This window comes from Zonotrichia albicollis, chromosome 3, assembly GCF_047830755.1.
Source record: "Zonotrichia albicollis isolate bZonAlb1 chromosome 3, bZonAlb1.hap1, whole genome shotgun sequence".
Classification (NCBI taxonomy): Eukaryota; Metazoa; Chordata; class Aves; order Passeriformes; family Passerellidae; genus Zonotrichia; species Zonotrichia albicollis.
The window spans coordinates 10,199,479-10,215,879 of NC_133821.1; the positions used below are offsets into that span (position 1 = coordinate 10,199,479).

General features: G+C 49.4%; 1 protein-coding gene across 1 annotated transcript; it reads left to right on the top strand.

The window, feature by feature from the left end:
• Window positions 1-535: 535 nt before the first annotated feature.
• On the top strand, window positions 536-9,341 carry LRRN4 (leucine rich repeat neuronal 4). The gene is made up of 5 exons (XM_026793278.2): window positions 536-869; window positions 2,320-3,029; window positions 4,167-4,371; window positions 5,451-5,588; window positions 6,679-9,341. Exons 2-5 carry the CDS (start codon window positions 2,351-2,353, stop codon window positions 8,150-8,152), a joined length of 2,496 nt encoding a protein of 831 aa, XP_026649079.2. The 5' UTR covers window positions 536-869; window positions 2,320-2,350; the 3' UTR covers window positions 8,153-9,341.
• Window positions 9,342-16,401: the final 7,060 nt, after the last annotated feature.

Consider the following 16,401-nt stretch of genomic DNA (forward strand, 5'->3'; position numbering starts at 1 on the left):
CTAATTATTGTTAGAATTGTGGGAATGCTGAAAAGCCCAGCTCGGGGCAGGTCCCTCAGTGGGAGATGGTTTCTGTTGTCAGCTTTACTTATCCAGCAAACGATGAGGGAAGTAGCGGGAAGGGAACTGTCCCAAGCCATGTGGTACACAGATGCAGGACAGAGAACGCAGCCCACGCGCAGCGGGAGCAGGAGAGGCCTCCCAAAGGCCGTCCCACGGGGAGCGAGGTGCCCTACGCCCTCTCCATCCGCACAGAGAATTCCTCTCTGCGGGAGGAGCAGGTGAGAGTTTCACTTCTGACATATCCTAAGGGCCTCCTTAGAAAGTAATTTGTCCTGCTTGAACTTTTGCAGAATTTACTCCCCAAGAGCCAGAGTCTTAGAAATTCAAACACTTGAAGCCCCTCACTGGCGCCTAAAGAGAGACCAAAGCTCATGTCAGCAGGCAAAGCCTCAGCTTTACATCATCCTGACCTGCCAACAAAGGAGCACAACAATTCCCCTCCCTCCCCCATCGGTGGAAGACGTGAGAGCCGGGACTATTGACACTGATCTTTTCCCTTTACCCCCCTCTGCTCAGACAAAGACAGACAGGAGCAGCCCTGCGTGAGTGTTGGGAAATAAGAGCCCTCCCACTCACCTCCCGCTAGGGCCAAGGAGCGGGGAAAGCTGCCCGGAGCCGCCCCCTCTCAAAGCTGGATGCGGGGGAGCGAGCCTGGAACAGACCTCGCCCGAGCCTGTGGGCAGAGCCGGGAAAGCCGGGCCCGGGAGAGAGGCAGCTCACGGGGCCGGCTGAGTCACCCCGAGCGTATAAAAGCCGGGCCGAGCAGCCGGAGCCGCTCGGAGCGAGGCACCGGGACTGTCGGACAGGTACGTGCGAGCGGGTGCGGTTTAGAGGCAAGGATTAACATTAAATCTGAGATTGGAATACAGCAGCCCAACTCCTCCCATCCTCTCCCTGCCCATGTGCAGAGGAGCGGGAGAACCAGCGGCCCCGGTGGCCGGGAAGCCCTGAGGCTGCTCGGATCTTGCTGCTCGGATCTTGCCCGGTTCCGCCTGACGAAAAGCACACAGGCAAACACAACACATTATTTTGGTGCTCCGGTGCACACTGTTTTGCTGATCCCTACTTCAAACCTGGGATGGCAGCAAAGGATAACGGTCTGGGCAAGACCTGGCATCATTCAGGGAACAGCGAGGAGCAATTAAACTTTGGAATAAGTCTGAGATATTTCATAATCCGTGGGGTTTCGGTTACCACCCTACACTGTAATATATTTCTGGACGAGAAATCGTTTTGTTGCCGGGAAGCACAAAAGACAGCTCAACAAGGAAAGCACGAGTTTGGGGCTGGGGTTAATTCCTTCCTTAATGACACACATTACCTGTGGGGACCCCGCACAAGTCACTAAGGACTTTTTATTTTGAGAAAGACCAAAGCAGGGGTGGGAGGAGGAGGGAGCACGGAGGCAGCTGTAACACTAAATAACATGTTTCTTGGCGCTCAGGCCTTTGGGGCCCCGATCCAGGAGCATATTCAGTTTCTGACCACTTCCACTGAAATGCGGTTCGGGAGCTGCATTTTCAGTGCATCCTTTCCCAGCAGCTGGGCCGTGCAGAGCCTGCCTGTGCCTCTCACCCACAGCAGGCCCAGCCCTGCCTGGCACACAGGCTCGGGGGCACTGCCCGCTCCTCGGGAGCCCAAACATCCCTGTGGGTCCCCACTGGCACTGTGCTCACAACGGGGCAGAACTGCCCTGGCAGAGCCCACACAAGCCCCTGGGTTTTCTGTTCCAGTTCCTGCTAGGGAAAGCAAAGTCCTTCCTTACACAGGAAAGGCGCTTCTACCTACCCACTCCACACAACGCTGCCCAGTTTGGGGTTCTGGGCTGTAAAGTTTGGTAACTCTCCTCTGTCCTCGGATCCATTCATTTGCTTTACACAGCCTCACAGAAAACAGTTCTGGTTGTTTGCGCATCACCCCACTGGAAAACTCTTCCCACTGGGCTGCCCAAAGTGGACACAGCACAGGACAGCCTGCTGGCACTGAGGGACAGGTGTGGGATACAGCTTGGTTCATGCTCCCTGCATGAACGACTCCAGGCACACTTAGACTAAGACTGAATGATACTTCTGTCCCCAAGGATTCACATTTGCTTAGGCTTAATTACAGAAGAGCTATTAATTATCACTGTACCACTGTCTGGATATAATAGGAAAGGATTTATAAACTGTTTTTCTTTTAAATAGTTTGTAGATGACTGGAGGGATTTTAATTTAGCTCTAAATGTCGATGTTTTGTTTCCCCTCCCTGAAATAGACCTTGCAAACTACAGGCACCTTGGAGAAGGATGTTGTCCCCCTTGCTCATCCTCCCTCTGCTGCTGGGGACCACAGCACTCAGCCCTGTGAGCAGAGCAGCTTCCAGGGATGTCACCACCTTTTTCCAGCTGGCTCAGGAGGACACTTGGGAAAATGTTAATGTCACCAGCATGTCCTGTGAGGATCAGAAGAACAGGACCTGGATCACCCTGCAGCTGACCAACAGCAGCCTGACAGCTTTCCCAGTCTGCCTTCCAGAGGCCCTGCAGAGCCTGGATCTCAGCAATAACCTCTTGCAGGAGGTGAATGGCACAGAGATAGCAAACCTGCCCCAGCTGCGTGTCCTCTCGCTGAGGCACAACCACCTCTGGGCAGTGAGGTGGGGATCTGAAACCCTCAGCAGTCTCCTCAAGCTGGACTTGAGTTTTAACAAGCTGTCGTCTGTGCCATCCTGCCTCGGCTCTGCCCTGCCCAACCTGAGGTGGCTGTCCCTGGCTGGCAATCCCCTGATGGAAATCCAGCCACTGGCTTTTTCCTGCTACCCTCAGCTGCAGGTCCTGAACCTCTCTGTGACGCTGCTGGGGCAGGATGCCAGCAGGGGAATCAGGGACTCTGCTTTTGCCATCAGCACAGATCCCCACGAGGCCATGGACAGGCCTGGAAACTCCATCGAGGTGCTTGATCTGAGCAGGACCTTTCTTGAGACAAGTAAGTCTCTTGGGGTTCCCCCTGTAAGCACAGGGCTGGGTCAGGCCGGGGGAGCAGAAGCCGTGCTGGGACCATGGCTCCCATCCTGGCTGGGCTGGAGTGCAGGGGAACACCCCACCCCACACCGAAAGCTGCCCACAGCTGCTCCAGGCAGTCACGCAAAGGAGCCTCCCAAAGCAAGGGCACAGACCAGACACCGTGAGACAGGAGGGGTTGTCCCAGGGTAGTCACCACCTCCATCCTAATCCCACTGTCTGCCACTGACAGTCACCTCCCTGTCAGCCCCGGGATTAGCTCTGGGAAGCACAGGAGGAAATTAGTTTCTCTTTCCAGACAGGCTGTTGAAATCTTTCTTTGTCCCCACAGCTACTCTGAGCTTTCAGAGCTGCACTGCAGTAGCACAGAGAGGCTTTTTGTGCCATCCACAGCCCAAACACTTCCGCTGAGGGAGGGACAATCCCTGCCCCGAGCAATCCACAGCACGTTTTCTCCCTTTTGCCCTGCCAGCCTCAGTTTGTACCTGAGGTGCTGGGACACACAGATGTGAGATGCCTTGCCCGGCTGCTCTCAGCCTGGGGCAGGGCCAGGGCCTCAAGCTGGAGGTTCACTTCAACTCACATTAAACAGCTGCACCACCAAATTTCCTCCATAAATTTGACTAATTTGTCTTGTGGTAGTGAGTTACCCTACTGAGTCATGGGACAGAAAGGTCCTATTATACAAGACCATCCTTTCAGTTTCATGCCTCTTGGCTTTTTCCCGTGGTAGGAGAAAGAAGTGATTTGCATTTCTTGCACCAGTCACGACCTTGTAGACCACTTTCGTGAGCTGAGAAATCCTTGTTCATTTAATCTCACCCAACAAGAAATCTATTCCATATCTCTTATCGGCTTTGTCCTATTTTCCCCTCTTTTCCTCTGCCCTACGACAGCCTAACCTGTGGGGACTATTACAGAAATGCAGCTGCATGAGTGTTCACACACCAGTGTATTGACTTTTGTTCTGTTCCTTTCCCAAAGAGAATAGCTGCAGAAGGTGACAGATATTTCATATCTATGAACTTAAACCCTTTTTCTAGGCAGAAATCCACAGGAAAGCTCTGTTCAGGCAATAGCTGTAAATATTTTTCTGTTTCAGTTCGACCAGAGTGGGCCAGAGGCTTGGCCAGCCTCAGATCACTTTACCTGACAAACATGCCACGGTTAAGAAGCCTCAACAGCGACTTCCTCAGGTCCCTGCCAGGTCTCCGAGAGCTGCACTGTCAGGACTCCCATTCCCTGGGCTTTGTGCAGACAGAGGTGTTTGACAGTGCTCCTCACCTGAGCCATCTCTCATTTGAGAAGTGAGTTGGGTTTTTTTGTCCTTCCCCACATCATGCTGCCTTTGCCCCACAGCCGGTGGTGCCTGGGAGCTGAATTGAACAGTTTGTTATCAGATTTAGGAAGGAGGTGTGGACTTGCTGTCTTTGCCATGTACAATCTGTGATCTGGCCTGATAGAGCTGATAGAGCCCAAAGAGGCAGCCTGGGGCTCACAGCACAATTAACTGTTTGCTTGAGGTTGCATCCATTGTGTTCCCATCCTCTGCCTTATCTCCCCATCCAATGAATTCACCCAGGGTTGTTTGGATTAGCAGAGATCCACAGAACCCTGCTTGTGCTAAAGACCAGCCTTGCAAGGGCAAAATCCCATCAGAGGAGAAGCAAGTCTCTGAGGGTTCCCTGCTCTGCCAGGATGAGTGCTGACAGTTCTCCAAAACCTGCAGCTCAGAAGCGGACAAAAACCCTGTCCCACTTTTAGTGAGAGAGTTTAATATAGCTCCTTGTTCATCATTAGTAAAAGCAATGTTTCAGTCCTCATCCTAGGGGTAGCACCTCTTGGTACATCACATACCTGAAATACTAGGAGGGGCAAAAGTCTGAAACTGATTTATCAAAATAGGAGCAGGTGAAGTGCACACAGAGCAGCCAGCATAAAGGAAAAAATCTGGAGAGCACTTTGAAACATTTTTATAATAGCGACCCAGATATAAGCATATCAGAAAACAAACACTAGAGCACTGCCTGTGCCTAGAAACCAGTTTCAGGAAAATAAACCCATACAAAGCAAAAATCCTATGGATTCCATCCCCCTTGACTGCCTCACTGAATTCACACAGCACTTTCCAACACTTGCAGGAATGCCAGTTCAAAGTGCTAAATATCAAAGTGCTAAAACTTTAAGGAATTAAAGTCCTAGAAATTAGAGAGCATCTTCTGAGCATGCAGAGTGCAGGGTGGTGGGTTAATAACTGCTCTCTGCCAGGGGAACTGGGAATATTGCTCTGTGCCCTACACACACTGAGGGTAAGGGATACTGAGCACACTCCAATCGTTGGAAGGTACCTCAGCGTTTCTTAATTATTGCATTTGTGTTCTTGTAGCTGTAACCTGAGTTCCTTTCATCCTTGGAACACCAATTCATTGGATGGCATCACCATCTACTTGCACGGGAATCCTCTGCTGTGCAGCTGCCAGCTCTCCTGGCTGCTGTCCACGCCCCAGAAAGTTGTTCTGCAAAAGTAAGTGAGCTCAGGAGATCGAGCAATGCTCTGCAGACACAGCCTCAGTGTGCAAGTAGTCTGGGGACCAGGCATTCACCACTATTCACTGAGCTGTTCAAATTCCTGGTGTGTTCTTCCCTTCCACAAGAGGTAGAAATGCAAAATAATATCCCTTTCAGGGACAAAGCATAAGGTGTTATTAGCTGGGGTTCTATTTTTAGGTGAGAGTATTTTCTTTCTGTTTTGGACCATATTTCCATATTAGCTAACGATAGAAAATGAGCTGTCTTGGTGTACCAGAGCTGGGAACAGAAACTGGGAAACTTTGGAAGATCTTTAACAAATTATTTTCTCCTCACCCTGCTACTTGCAAAGCTTACATCACCACCGGCAGCCAACAAAACCCCTTGCAAATAGCACCATTTCTCACCTATTGTTTTCATGCTCCCCTCAGTTTTACAGACTAATTACAGTAAGCTGCAGTTAAAGGAAATATTTGCATATAAATGGCCTCTCTTTCTTTTCAAAGGCCACCAAGAAGATTTGTCATCAAATCTCTCTGAGAGCAGGGAAGTAAATTGTTGAAATTAGACAGTGTTGTTTCATCGGGATGGGTTTAGCAGTTGCATTCTTTACCAGAATTTCAGTGGCTGAGTAAATAAGGAATTCGATCTTAGTCATTGAAAAGTCCCGCATCAGCCCACCTCCAGCTGCCTAAAGCAGATGGATTAGGAATCCCGGGAATCCCGTTACAGCTCCCTGCATGTGTTCTGTTAGTGCTGCATTAAAGTCTGACCCTTTAAAACAAGCTGAATCCCGGTGCCCTTTGCTAAAGTTCACAGCCATTGTTGTACCAAAGGACACTTCCCCTCGGGCATAGATATCCCTGCACCTTACAAAGCCAATTCCAGCTAAATTCCACAGGCAGTGCTGTGCAAAGCTGGCTGGACTGTTGTTAAGGCAATCTAGCTTTGGTCTAGGTTTCACATTCTCACTAACATAAAGATGGTTTTGACAGCAGGTCACCAATTCCAGTCCAGGCAGCCTGGACAGAACAGAAACCTGTAATGTTCTTCTGGACCTTGACTATTCTGGTTTCCCTCTGCAGGGCTCGGGAGACCTTTTGTACATCCCAGGAAGATCTGGGCAGACCTTCAACATCTTTTTCACTGTTGGAGCTCTACAACAAGTGCCAGTCAGAGAGCAACGTTACACAGCCCGACTCAAACACAGCCCTTCCTGAGGGTGATGCTTGCAGCTTCTCCAGCCATGATGCCTCTGCTGCAGTAACAGACTCAGCCCTGCTGACCACAGATCTGACTCACACCAGCTCCCTCATCCAGAGGGGTGTGGGGAGCACAGCAGCATCCAACCCAATGCCAACCAAAACCACCTATACCAGCTCTCTAATCCAGAGGGATATCATGAGCACTGCAGCATCCAACCCAATGCTAACCAAAGACATCCATACCAGCTCCCTCATCCAGAGGGATGCAAGGGGCACAGCAGCATCCAACCCAACGGAGCCCATCCTAACAAAGGCCAACAGTTCCTCCCACGAGGAGGAGGCAGTTTCTGAACCCACAAGCAGTCCCCCTTCCTTGGCATCTGTAACCTCCTTCCCAGTTTTTTTCCAAGAGTTCTTTGCTCAGTCCCCAGACCACAGCTCACCAAGTCCAGCTGGAACAGAACAGCTCCAGACAGAGCTCAGAACAACTCACACGACATTCCCTCAGGAAGGGACACTCAATCAGAGCACCAGTGCCTATTCCACTGGAGGAACAGGAGTCCCCCACAGCACCAGCCACCACAGCCGCTCCTCTGCCACCCCTGCCAGGCAAGGCGCCCCCCAGACGAGCCCCCCAGAGCTGAACCCCACGAGGAGCAGCGCCCCCTCAAGGGCTGTGCCCACCACGCCATCCCCACACTACACCGATGACTACAACTATGAAGAGCCCAGGGAGGAAGGCCCAGTGCAGACAGCCCAGGCTGCCTGTGACTACAATCCCTGCAGGCACCTGCAGAAGCCGTGCAAGGAGCTCCAGAACATATCCCGGTGCTCATGTCCTGGCACTTCCAGGGAAGATGAGGTTCCAGACTCCCCCAGGCTCAGGGCAGTGATTGAGATCACCGACAGCTCCGCACAGATCCGCTGGTGTGCCCCAAACTCCGTTGTTCACAGCTATGAGCTGATGCTTCGTGCCCAAGACAGCGAGGACAGGCAGTTTGTCATGGACAACATCTACCCCACGGCCAGGCAGTACACCCTGTACAACCTGCTGCCATTCACCACCTACCACATCTGTGTCACTGCCTCCAACAAGGCAGGGTCAAGCCAGACCACAACAGGCCAGGAAGGTCCAGGTAATTCATGCACCAGCTTTAAAACAAAACCCAGCTACAAGTATGTTTTTGCTGGTCTGTCTGCAGCAAGTGGACTCTTTCTCATTACCACAATTATTTTGTCCGTATGTCTGTGCAAGGCGTGTAAAAAGCCTCAGAGTGAGCAGTATGGCACACACTTAGTCTCCTACAAGAACCCAGCATTTGATTATCCCTTAAAAGTACAGACCACGAATTAGCTCTGGGTGATTGTTCTATACAATCAAAGTTCACTATCTCCATCGCCTTGGTGTGTTTTTATGAGACTCTGAAAGTGTCCTTCAGCAAAACTATGAACCAGCAGATTTCATAACCCTGACATTTCTAAGGGAGAGAAAACCACCAAAAAAAAGAGAAAAACTAATAATGAAGTTAGTCAACCAGAAAAAAGTCTTTGGACTCCTGTTCCTGTGCTAAGCAGCAGCAAGCCTGGACGCCAACCTTGAAAAGTTGTTTTTGTAATCACCTGCAAATAGAGTAGCATGAATTTCACCCAGTGAGAGGCTGCCTGGCTAGCTGTCTGCCTCCAGTATCTCTCATGAGCACAGTCAGAGGAGAGCTGCAATCCAAGGTGCATTAAGCTTAGCAAGATGTACTCTGCTTTTACTCACAGAGCAAAGCTGGGGGTTCAGTTTTTAAAGGTATTATCCATAGAGAGAGTATAGCTGAAAGGAGTGAGGGGGCTCAGTGACAAGGTGTTGTGCAGATCTAACTCCTCTAAGCAAATGCAGATGATCAACCTAACTTCAGGACAAAGAAACATGAAATTTAATTGTAGTGACAGACTGTGTGGAATCCTTAGGGCAGGGGTAATTGTTTTGTTCTGACTTTTTATGATGTTGTCCACAGCTGAGCCCCCAACAGTGACCCACACAAGGGGGAGGGCAGCATGTTGACATTTGCTTCCCAGTGGATTTTAGGCAGAGAGGATGTTCCGTCCCAATCATCCGTCCCATCTACAGATTTAGCAGCTGATTTACCTCATACAGAGGCAAAGAGCCAAGCAATGAAGCAATTGAATGTGTGTGCTGCTGAGGCTTGAAAAACCCAAATCCCCTGCACTAGCAGCAGACAGATCTGCAGACACCTTTCAAATGAACTCTTGGGTGCCAATTTCTGTACAATAATACTGAGAAATGCTGACAATCCCAACTTTGAGCTTGCCATTGGAATCCAGAGAGGTGTCCCAATCTGGTATTTCCCCAGGCTCCAGTTCCAGGAGCTGCCTTCTCCTGCTGCTGTACAGACACAGTGCATAAACCCCCTGGACTCTGAGGGGAAGGTGCTGTAATGTGTAAAAGAGTCCCTGTTCCATTCTTTTGGGGTTTGTAATGCTTTCAGTATTACTGAAATAAAAGCCACAGAGCTACATTCTGATTTTTTGTTAAAGACATGGATCTCGGTGTTTTCTTTACCATCTGCAGTGTTTGGCCTGAGAAATTAACTCCTTTTGTTGTTTTGGAATGAACTTTCAACACGTAGTAAAGAAATGTTTTTATGATATTAGATTTGTGTTCTCTGATGTCCCAAGAGCTTTCATTTTGTATGTGGCAGAAGGAGGCTTGTTCCTTTGTCAGCACTGTGGGCTTGCAGTTCTTTCCTGGGAATTTGTCCTCTGGGAATGACCATCACTGGACAGACACAGACTCCTGCCATGCGTGCCCCAAGTCTGGCTGAGCCCCAGGACTCAAACTCCTAATAGAAGTGAAATGCAAATGAAGAAGACAGGATGGTGTGACCTCTCACTTTGAAAATCTCTTATTTTCACATTCTGGTAGTTCAGAGTTTTCTCTGTTTGGACCTAGGTTTTTATATTTATTTCTGGCCTGGCTTTTCCTGCCAGGATTTCAAGGAATATGTACCCGTTCACTAATTCCTTGTTTTCTCAAGGATTCAGTGATTGGGTACATATGATTGTCATTTGAAGTGAGCAAGTGAGCCAAAGAGTCACGATCCCAAACTGGGGCAGAGATCATCCATTCCCTTCTGTTTGTACAGCACAGCTCTAGGAGACCTTGGCTGAGTTGTTTGGTTTTACCAGAAACAAAGCAAAATAAGAGATTTGTGAAGAGCAATTTATATTGTCTCAAAGATTAGCTCCAGAGAAGGGCAGGGAAAAAAAGATAATACTGCAACTGAAAATAAAGATTGCTTCAACTTAAATATGAGTTAGTCCAAAACAAGGGGACATCATTTCAAGTGAGGTATTGGGAGGACATTTCTCACCACCCTTTACCAGCTCATAATCACTGAGCTAGGAAGTTCATCACAATCGATTTCTCCAACCAGTTCTCAGCCAGCCTCTCCTGAATTTCACAACCAAGGGAACACATCAGACCCTCCCATTCATGTAAGTGCCCTTTGTGGGAGCCACACAAACATACAAGTCCTGCTCCCACAATCCCCACCTGTTCCAGCTTAAGCAGCCCAATTCCATCTGAGCTGATGAGCCATCCTGAAGCACAGATGCCCCAGCCAGGGCAGTGCCTCTCTCTGAGTGCCACTCAACCCTTCCACAAGTGGAAAGGGGAATGTATGAGGTGTAGCAGCAGGGTTAAAAACGGGATTTGTATTTAACAACACCTATGAGAAGAATCAGTGCTACAAAAGCAGATTTTTTTTTTTAAATTTTTTTTTTTTTTTTTGCTACTACCACTTTGTATTTTCACCAGGATTCATTTTAGTAATGACCAACTGAACTCTTTCCAGCGGAGGGAGCTCTCAGAGAGCTGCTCAGGACTGGGGCAGTGAGGGGAGCAAAGCAACCACGGAAAGTTTCCCGTTGCCACGTTGGGGAGCCGCCCAGCTTTGCTCCGCCCACTTGTTCCTCCCCCTTTTCCTGATTGCACCCAACAGCAAATCCTGTTTGTACCTCCAGCTTCAAATCATCAACCTTTGGCAGCATGGCTGGAATACCCAAACATCTCTGAAACAATTTTTAATAGCTATCAAAAGCCAACATATTAAAAAAATATAACTAAAACTTCACTTACTGTTACGCAGTTCCACCTGTTCTGTTTCTCTGAGAGGAAGATCACTTGGGGGAAGTGCAGAGAGCATTGAAATTCAGTTTTTGAACAGCTTGTGTGGCTTTCTCTGTGTCTTTTCTATCTCAGGTCCTTCTCCATTCACTTGTGTTTGTCTTCTTCCCAAAAACCTAGTCCAAGCAAAGAGAGTCCACAACAGTCACTGGTGCTGTGGGTGCATCCCTTAACTGTCATGGCAGAGGTGCTCGATGCTCCATCTCTAAGAGCACTTGCAAACCAGTCACAGTCTCAGTCTCTGCCAGCAGAAACACTCTGGGAAATGGAGCTGATGCCCTCCATACAGGAATAACAAGCCCTTTAAGGGCCAGAACTCTTGCTGGCTGCGGGGGAGCAGGGAAGGACACCTGGCTTTTGGTGCAATGAGTGCCATTGGAGGAGCAGGCCCTGAGAGCCCTGCCAGCAGGCATGTGGGGAAGCCCAGAGCAGCAGGACAAGGTGCTTCAGCCTGATCCATTCAGCACCAGAAGGGATCCCACTTCTCAGTAGTCCCAGGCCAGAGGGTGACAGGCATTAAATGGCCAGCTGGGAGGTGGCACAGCCCAAGGCAGGGAGCTCACAGCACATCCCAGGCTCCATCAGCCTCTTCCTGGCAGGATGCCCAAGTTCAACCATGATGCTCCCTCAGCAAGCACGGCCCTGGAACAGCCATGCTCCTCCCCAGGGATCTCTGGAACAAAGAATTGTGTGCAGTTACAAACCAGGACATCTCTGAGGGCTCAGGTGTTGCTTGCCAAGAAGCCTCTGGTTGGTTCTTTACCTGTGAAATAGAGAGATACATCACAGGTGAGAACATGTTTTGTATTTGCAGAAACAGATTCATCAAAGAACGTGATTAAACTCCGGTGTTTTTTCTTTTCATCAGCTCTCCAAAGGATGCAGAGTTTGTTCTGAACAGGACAATAACTAAATCCCAACCTCTCTAAAAAGTAATCAAGCAGCATTACAAATTAACACTGTTCTGAAATACACCCAGGAGACAACGCCTCACAGCAAGGCTAGTGCTCTGCTGGCACCTAGAGGGAGAGGGGGGAATCATTTCCCAGAGCTTCAGCCTCGCCCTGCAGACAAGGGTCACTGATTTACACTACCCGTGTGCTCCTGTGTGTCCTCACCTACTCCTGTGTGAGGGGAAAGAATGCTGAGAATGAGCAGCAGCAACAGCCCCGGTCCCACAGACTAACTCAGCAGCTTGTCTGTCCCTGCCTCTCATTCCTTTTGTAGCCTTATGACCAGCAACTTCTCTGCCAACCTGCCACTGATGAGGAAGAATGTTTGTTTTTCTGTTAGAGCAAGGAGGGAATTAGTGCCTTGAAAAACTGGAAGATCTGTCTACAAGTGCAGTAAGATATTTAATTTTTAAACTATTGTAGATTTACAAGCAGAGATTAGGTCACATTCATTGCACTTGGAGGAAGAACAAATAGCAATGTTTGCACTGATATCTCAGCAGAACAAAATCACTGCTGATAGAGTTTTTGTTCCCTCCCCAAGCACAGGGCAGCCCTGTATCCTGTGCTGCTGCAGAGCCCTTGCCCTTCTGTGCTGGGTGACGTTACCTACAAGTGCATGCAATAAGGCAATACTTGTATGGCACTGCAGGCATTTCCTGACACAGTCCCACAGAGTGTGTCCTTGCTTTTCCTAGATCCCTTCCTGAAAAACTGTGTGAGCAGCCTTTTCATCCATGGATGGCAAATTAGATTTTTTTTAAGGAACATAAGGGAGAAAAAACCCTCAGAAAACATTAACAAGAAATGGAGGGAATAGCATGAAAGGGACAAAACCTCTTTACTATACATAGTCCAGAGCAGGAAGGAAACAAAGAAAACCAGAAGAAATCAAGTAAAAGAATCCCAAGAAAATCCATAAAATCCAGAATCCCTCATTCATTGTCTTGTCCAGGAGGGGGAAGCAGCCATGCAGCCATCCCATGCAGGCAGGGCTGGCAGCTCCTGCAGGGCTCAGCCTCAGGCACCACGAGCCAAAACCTCTGGCATGAAACTCCAGATAGAAGAAGAAAAGAATATTCTCTAGGTAGAGACTTCTTCTCTGAAAAACTAAAATTTACTTGTGCAAAAAACTTCATGCTGGGAAGACTTGAGTAGTGCATTTATTCAATGTTTAGAAGCTACTCACTCTTATCAGGGCATGATTAGGGAATGGTCCTTAATAACTTATCTAAGGCCATGGGGTTAAATGATGTCACCCTGGTTGTGGCAATCACTCCTCCTGCTTTCATCACTGCTGCCTTGAGGGTTCTTGGTGAGCTATCTCCAGGGAGAAGCAAAAAACATCCCTGGAAGATTAACCTCCATTTCAGGAACGTTGTGTCAGCAGCAAACATCCCCAGAGGACTGAGCTCTGTCCTCAGTGCAGCTCTAACTAAAAACCTCTCTTCTTCCCGAAGCTGCCTCCACACCAAGCCAGAAAATGCAATTTCTCTAGTCAAATTTTTTTTATTTTCAAGAAACTAAGCTAAAAGACTCTGTTACAACCCCAGGATCTTGTGTGGGGGTGTTTATTGTGGGATTTGTATTGTCATTGCTTCTTGGAGATGCTGGAAAAGGTCAGAATAGCCAGAAATGATGATAAGAGGGTAAGGAGAGCAATATAAAGTGCAGGCAACTCCAAGTCTGAACTCAGCTGTTAAGACAAATCCCAAAGGCTTCAGGGAGTGCTGGCTTTAAACGTGACCCAATGACACATTTGATCCTTGGGTGCCCTGGCTGCAAGCTCAGCCTTCACCCTGCCATGGCAAGTCCCAAACTCAGAGCCTGCTCTGGGTCAGTCCCCAGCTGCTGCCACCTGTATACCTGCAAGGATGGAACCCACCCATGGCCAGGGAGCTCACACTGGACAGGGAACGAGGATGACAGGGGATAACAAAAGTGGATAACAAAACCCCCTTAAAACAGCCACACAACCCATTTCAAATCCAGTATAATCCAGTCTGTCCCTGAGGGCTGCCCTGAAGCCCAGCCCCAGGGAGGAACCCTGCCAGACCAAAATTGTTGGTGAGGAACCCACTGACCGCAGCAGCTCCAAACTTAGCTCACACCCACTCGAGATCCAGGCTCCGCCCAGCAATGGAACAAACCGACTCCAAAGGATCCTTAGCACCGCGGGAGCTGCTTTTGCCAGGCACGGAGCCATGTGTGACTGGGACAGCACTAACCGTCCAAATTTCCTTCCAAATCCTGGAGCATGCCTGCTCCCAGCCCTAGGGCACCTCTGAGCAGCACGTGGTAACTGCTGGTAACAGGGCACAATCCCTCTGTGTTTTCCTCTCAGGTCCTCTGGGACATGCTGAGGCAAAGCCAAGCCCAAAGCCCAGCTCAGCAGCAGAGAAATGACACCTGCCAGCACCCACATTTACACAATATCCTCAGAGGCAGCCGTGCCACTGACTGCACACACCCAGGAGAAACCAGGAGCTGCCTGGGACACAACAAACCCTGAATGATCCCTAACCTGGGGTAACAGGGAGGTGACCAGCCACAGCCCAAACCTCCCTCAGCAGCTCCTTTAAAACCTTGGCTCTTTATTGAGTGCAGCTTTTGCATTAGTGCTAAATACCCAGGATTTGGTACTGCTGCTATCCTTGCTAGCTGTAATTAAGCAGGGTCAGAGTTCACAGTGATTTTGGTCACTTAAGGTGCGTTTGGGTCATTTTAGAGGTGATATAAATCCAGATGTATCCAGACTATTACTGGAGAGACCTTTTCCCTGTGTATGACCTGGGTGTGCATTTCCCTACCTTTATAAAAAAACTGCTTTCCTCTCTGCCTGCTAAAAATTGAATATAAAAAGGCAAAAATCATCCACTTCCAAACCCTCTTCTCAGTTATCTGTTTCAAAGGTGCATAAATCCAGCAAAGAAACAAAATAAAAGCAACTGCTAAAAATGGTAGAAAGATGATAGAGTCATGATTTCCTTATTTCTCCATTTTGACAACTGCCCAAATGCTGGGTTTTGATGTCTCACCATGAGGATGTGTTTCAGTTGCAATGAGCTCCTATAGGTGCAGGTGCTTGAAAATGGAAAACAACCTCAAGAGCTCCCATTCTCCACCTGTTTCTTACACCTTGCTGGTGCAGGGGAACATTTCTTGGATCATTTTCTTTACAAAGCAGCACTTTTTCCCCTGGCTTTTCACACTCAGCCAAAGATATGCCATAAAAATTATGGGGTTTAGGTATTATGTGGGCATTTTCCTTTCAGTCAGAGCTCTTGTTTGAGCTGCTGTGTTTTACTGTGAGCACAATACAAAATGAATTCACTTTGTGGGTTTGAGTATGTGCTTTGCATCTAAACCACATTACATTTGTATTCTGTTATAACTTAAATAGCTATTCAGAAATATAAAATAAAAAGAAAAAAAACCACAGGAGTTTCTTGTAGCAATACAGTGGTTAAGCTCATCCTAATACGTATAAACTATTTTTTAACTCTAACCTTATTTTTAGTGAGGATAAAGGCTACTACTCTGCAATGGTGCTACAAGCTGAGCCTCTCAGACACATGGGAAGTTCAGGCTGTTACAAAAAATATGCCTTGTATGTGTTCTTTTCCTGTAAATCAATCCTGTCTAAGTTCACCTGTGACACAGCTGCTGCTTCAACCCCTTTTTTGCAACGGGTTCTGCAAAAACCAGACCTCCAAAAGCTACCAAGGACAGGTGGGATGGCACAGCAGGTCTCGAGCTAAGGAGGGAAAAGCTGCAAGGCGCCACACCGAGATTTATAAAAGGGAAAGGCTGCCGGGCGAAGAGTCAAATCATCCTTCGCCCAGCTGCCCGCTCCCTGAGGGATGAGAGCGGCATTCCCGGGCTGTGAGCCCCATCCCTCCCTCAGCTCCGGCTCCCTCAGAGCTGAGGGCGGGAACCCCCGTGCTGTGAGCCCCATCCCGCACCCTCCCTCCCTCAGTTCCCGAGGGCTGAGGGCAGCATTTCCCGGATTACGAGCCCCATCGCTCCGTCAGCTCCGGCTCCCTGAGAGAGGATGGCGGCATTCCCCGGGCTGTGAGCCCCATCCTTCCCTCAGGTCCCGGCTCCCTCAGGGCTGAGGGCGGCATTCCCCGGGCTGTGAGCCCCATCCCTCCCTCAGGTCCCGGCTCCCTCAGGGCTGAGGGCAGCATTTCCCCGGGCTGTGACCCCCATCCCTCCCTCAGTTCCCGGCTCCCTCAGGGCTGAGGGCGGCATTCCCCGGGCTGTGAGCCCCATCCCTCCCTCAGGGCTGAGGGCAGCATTTCCCCGGGCTGTGAGCCCCATCCTTCCCTCAGGTCCCGGCTCCCTCAAGGCTGAGGGCAGCATCCCCCGGGCTGTGCCCCATCCCTCCCTCAGCTCTGGCTCCCTGAGGTCCCCCCCCCCAGCCGCGCCCTGGCGCCCCCCAGCGGTCACGAG

Excerpts from the sequence above, each read along its gene's own strand:
- LRRN4 (XM_026793278.2), top strand. The coding sequence starts at position 2,351 with ATGTTGTCCCCCTTGCTCATCCTCCCTCTGCTGCTGGGGACCACAGCA. Across the intron at positions 4,372-5,450 it reads AGCCATCTCTCATTTGAGAA|CTGTAACCTGAGTTCCTTTC; the intron begins GTGAGTTGGGTT and ends GTGTTCTTGTAG. Across the intron at positions 5,589-6,678 it reads CAGAAAGTTGTTCTGCAAAA|GGCTCGGGAGACCTTTTGTA; the intron begins GTAAGTGAGCTC and ends TTCCCTCTGCAG.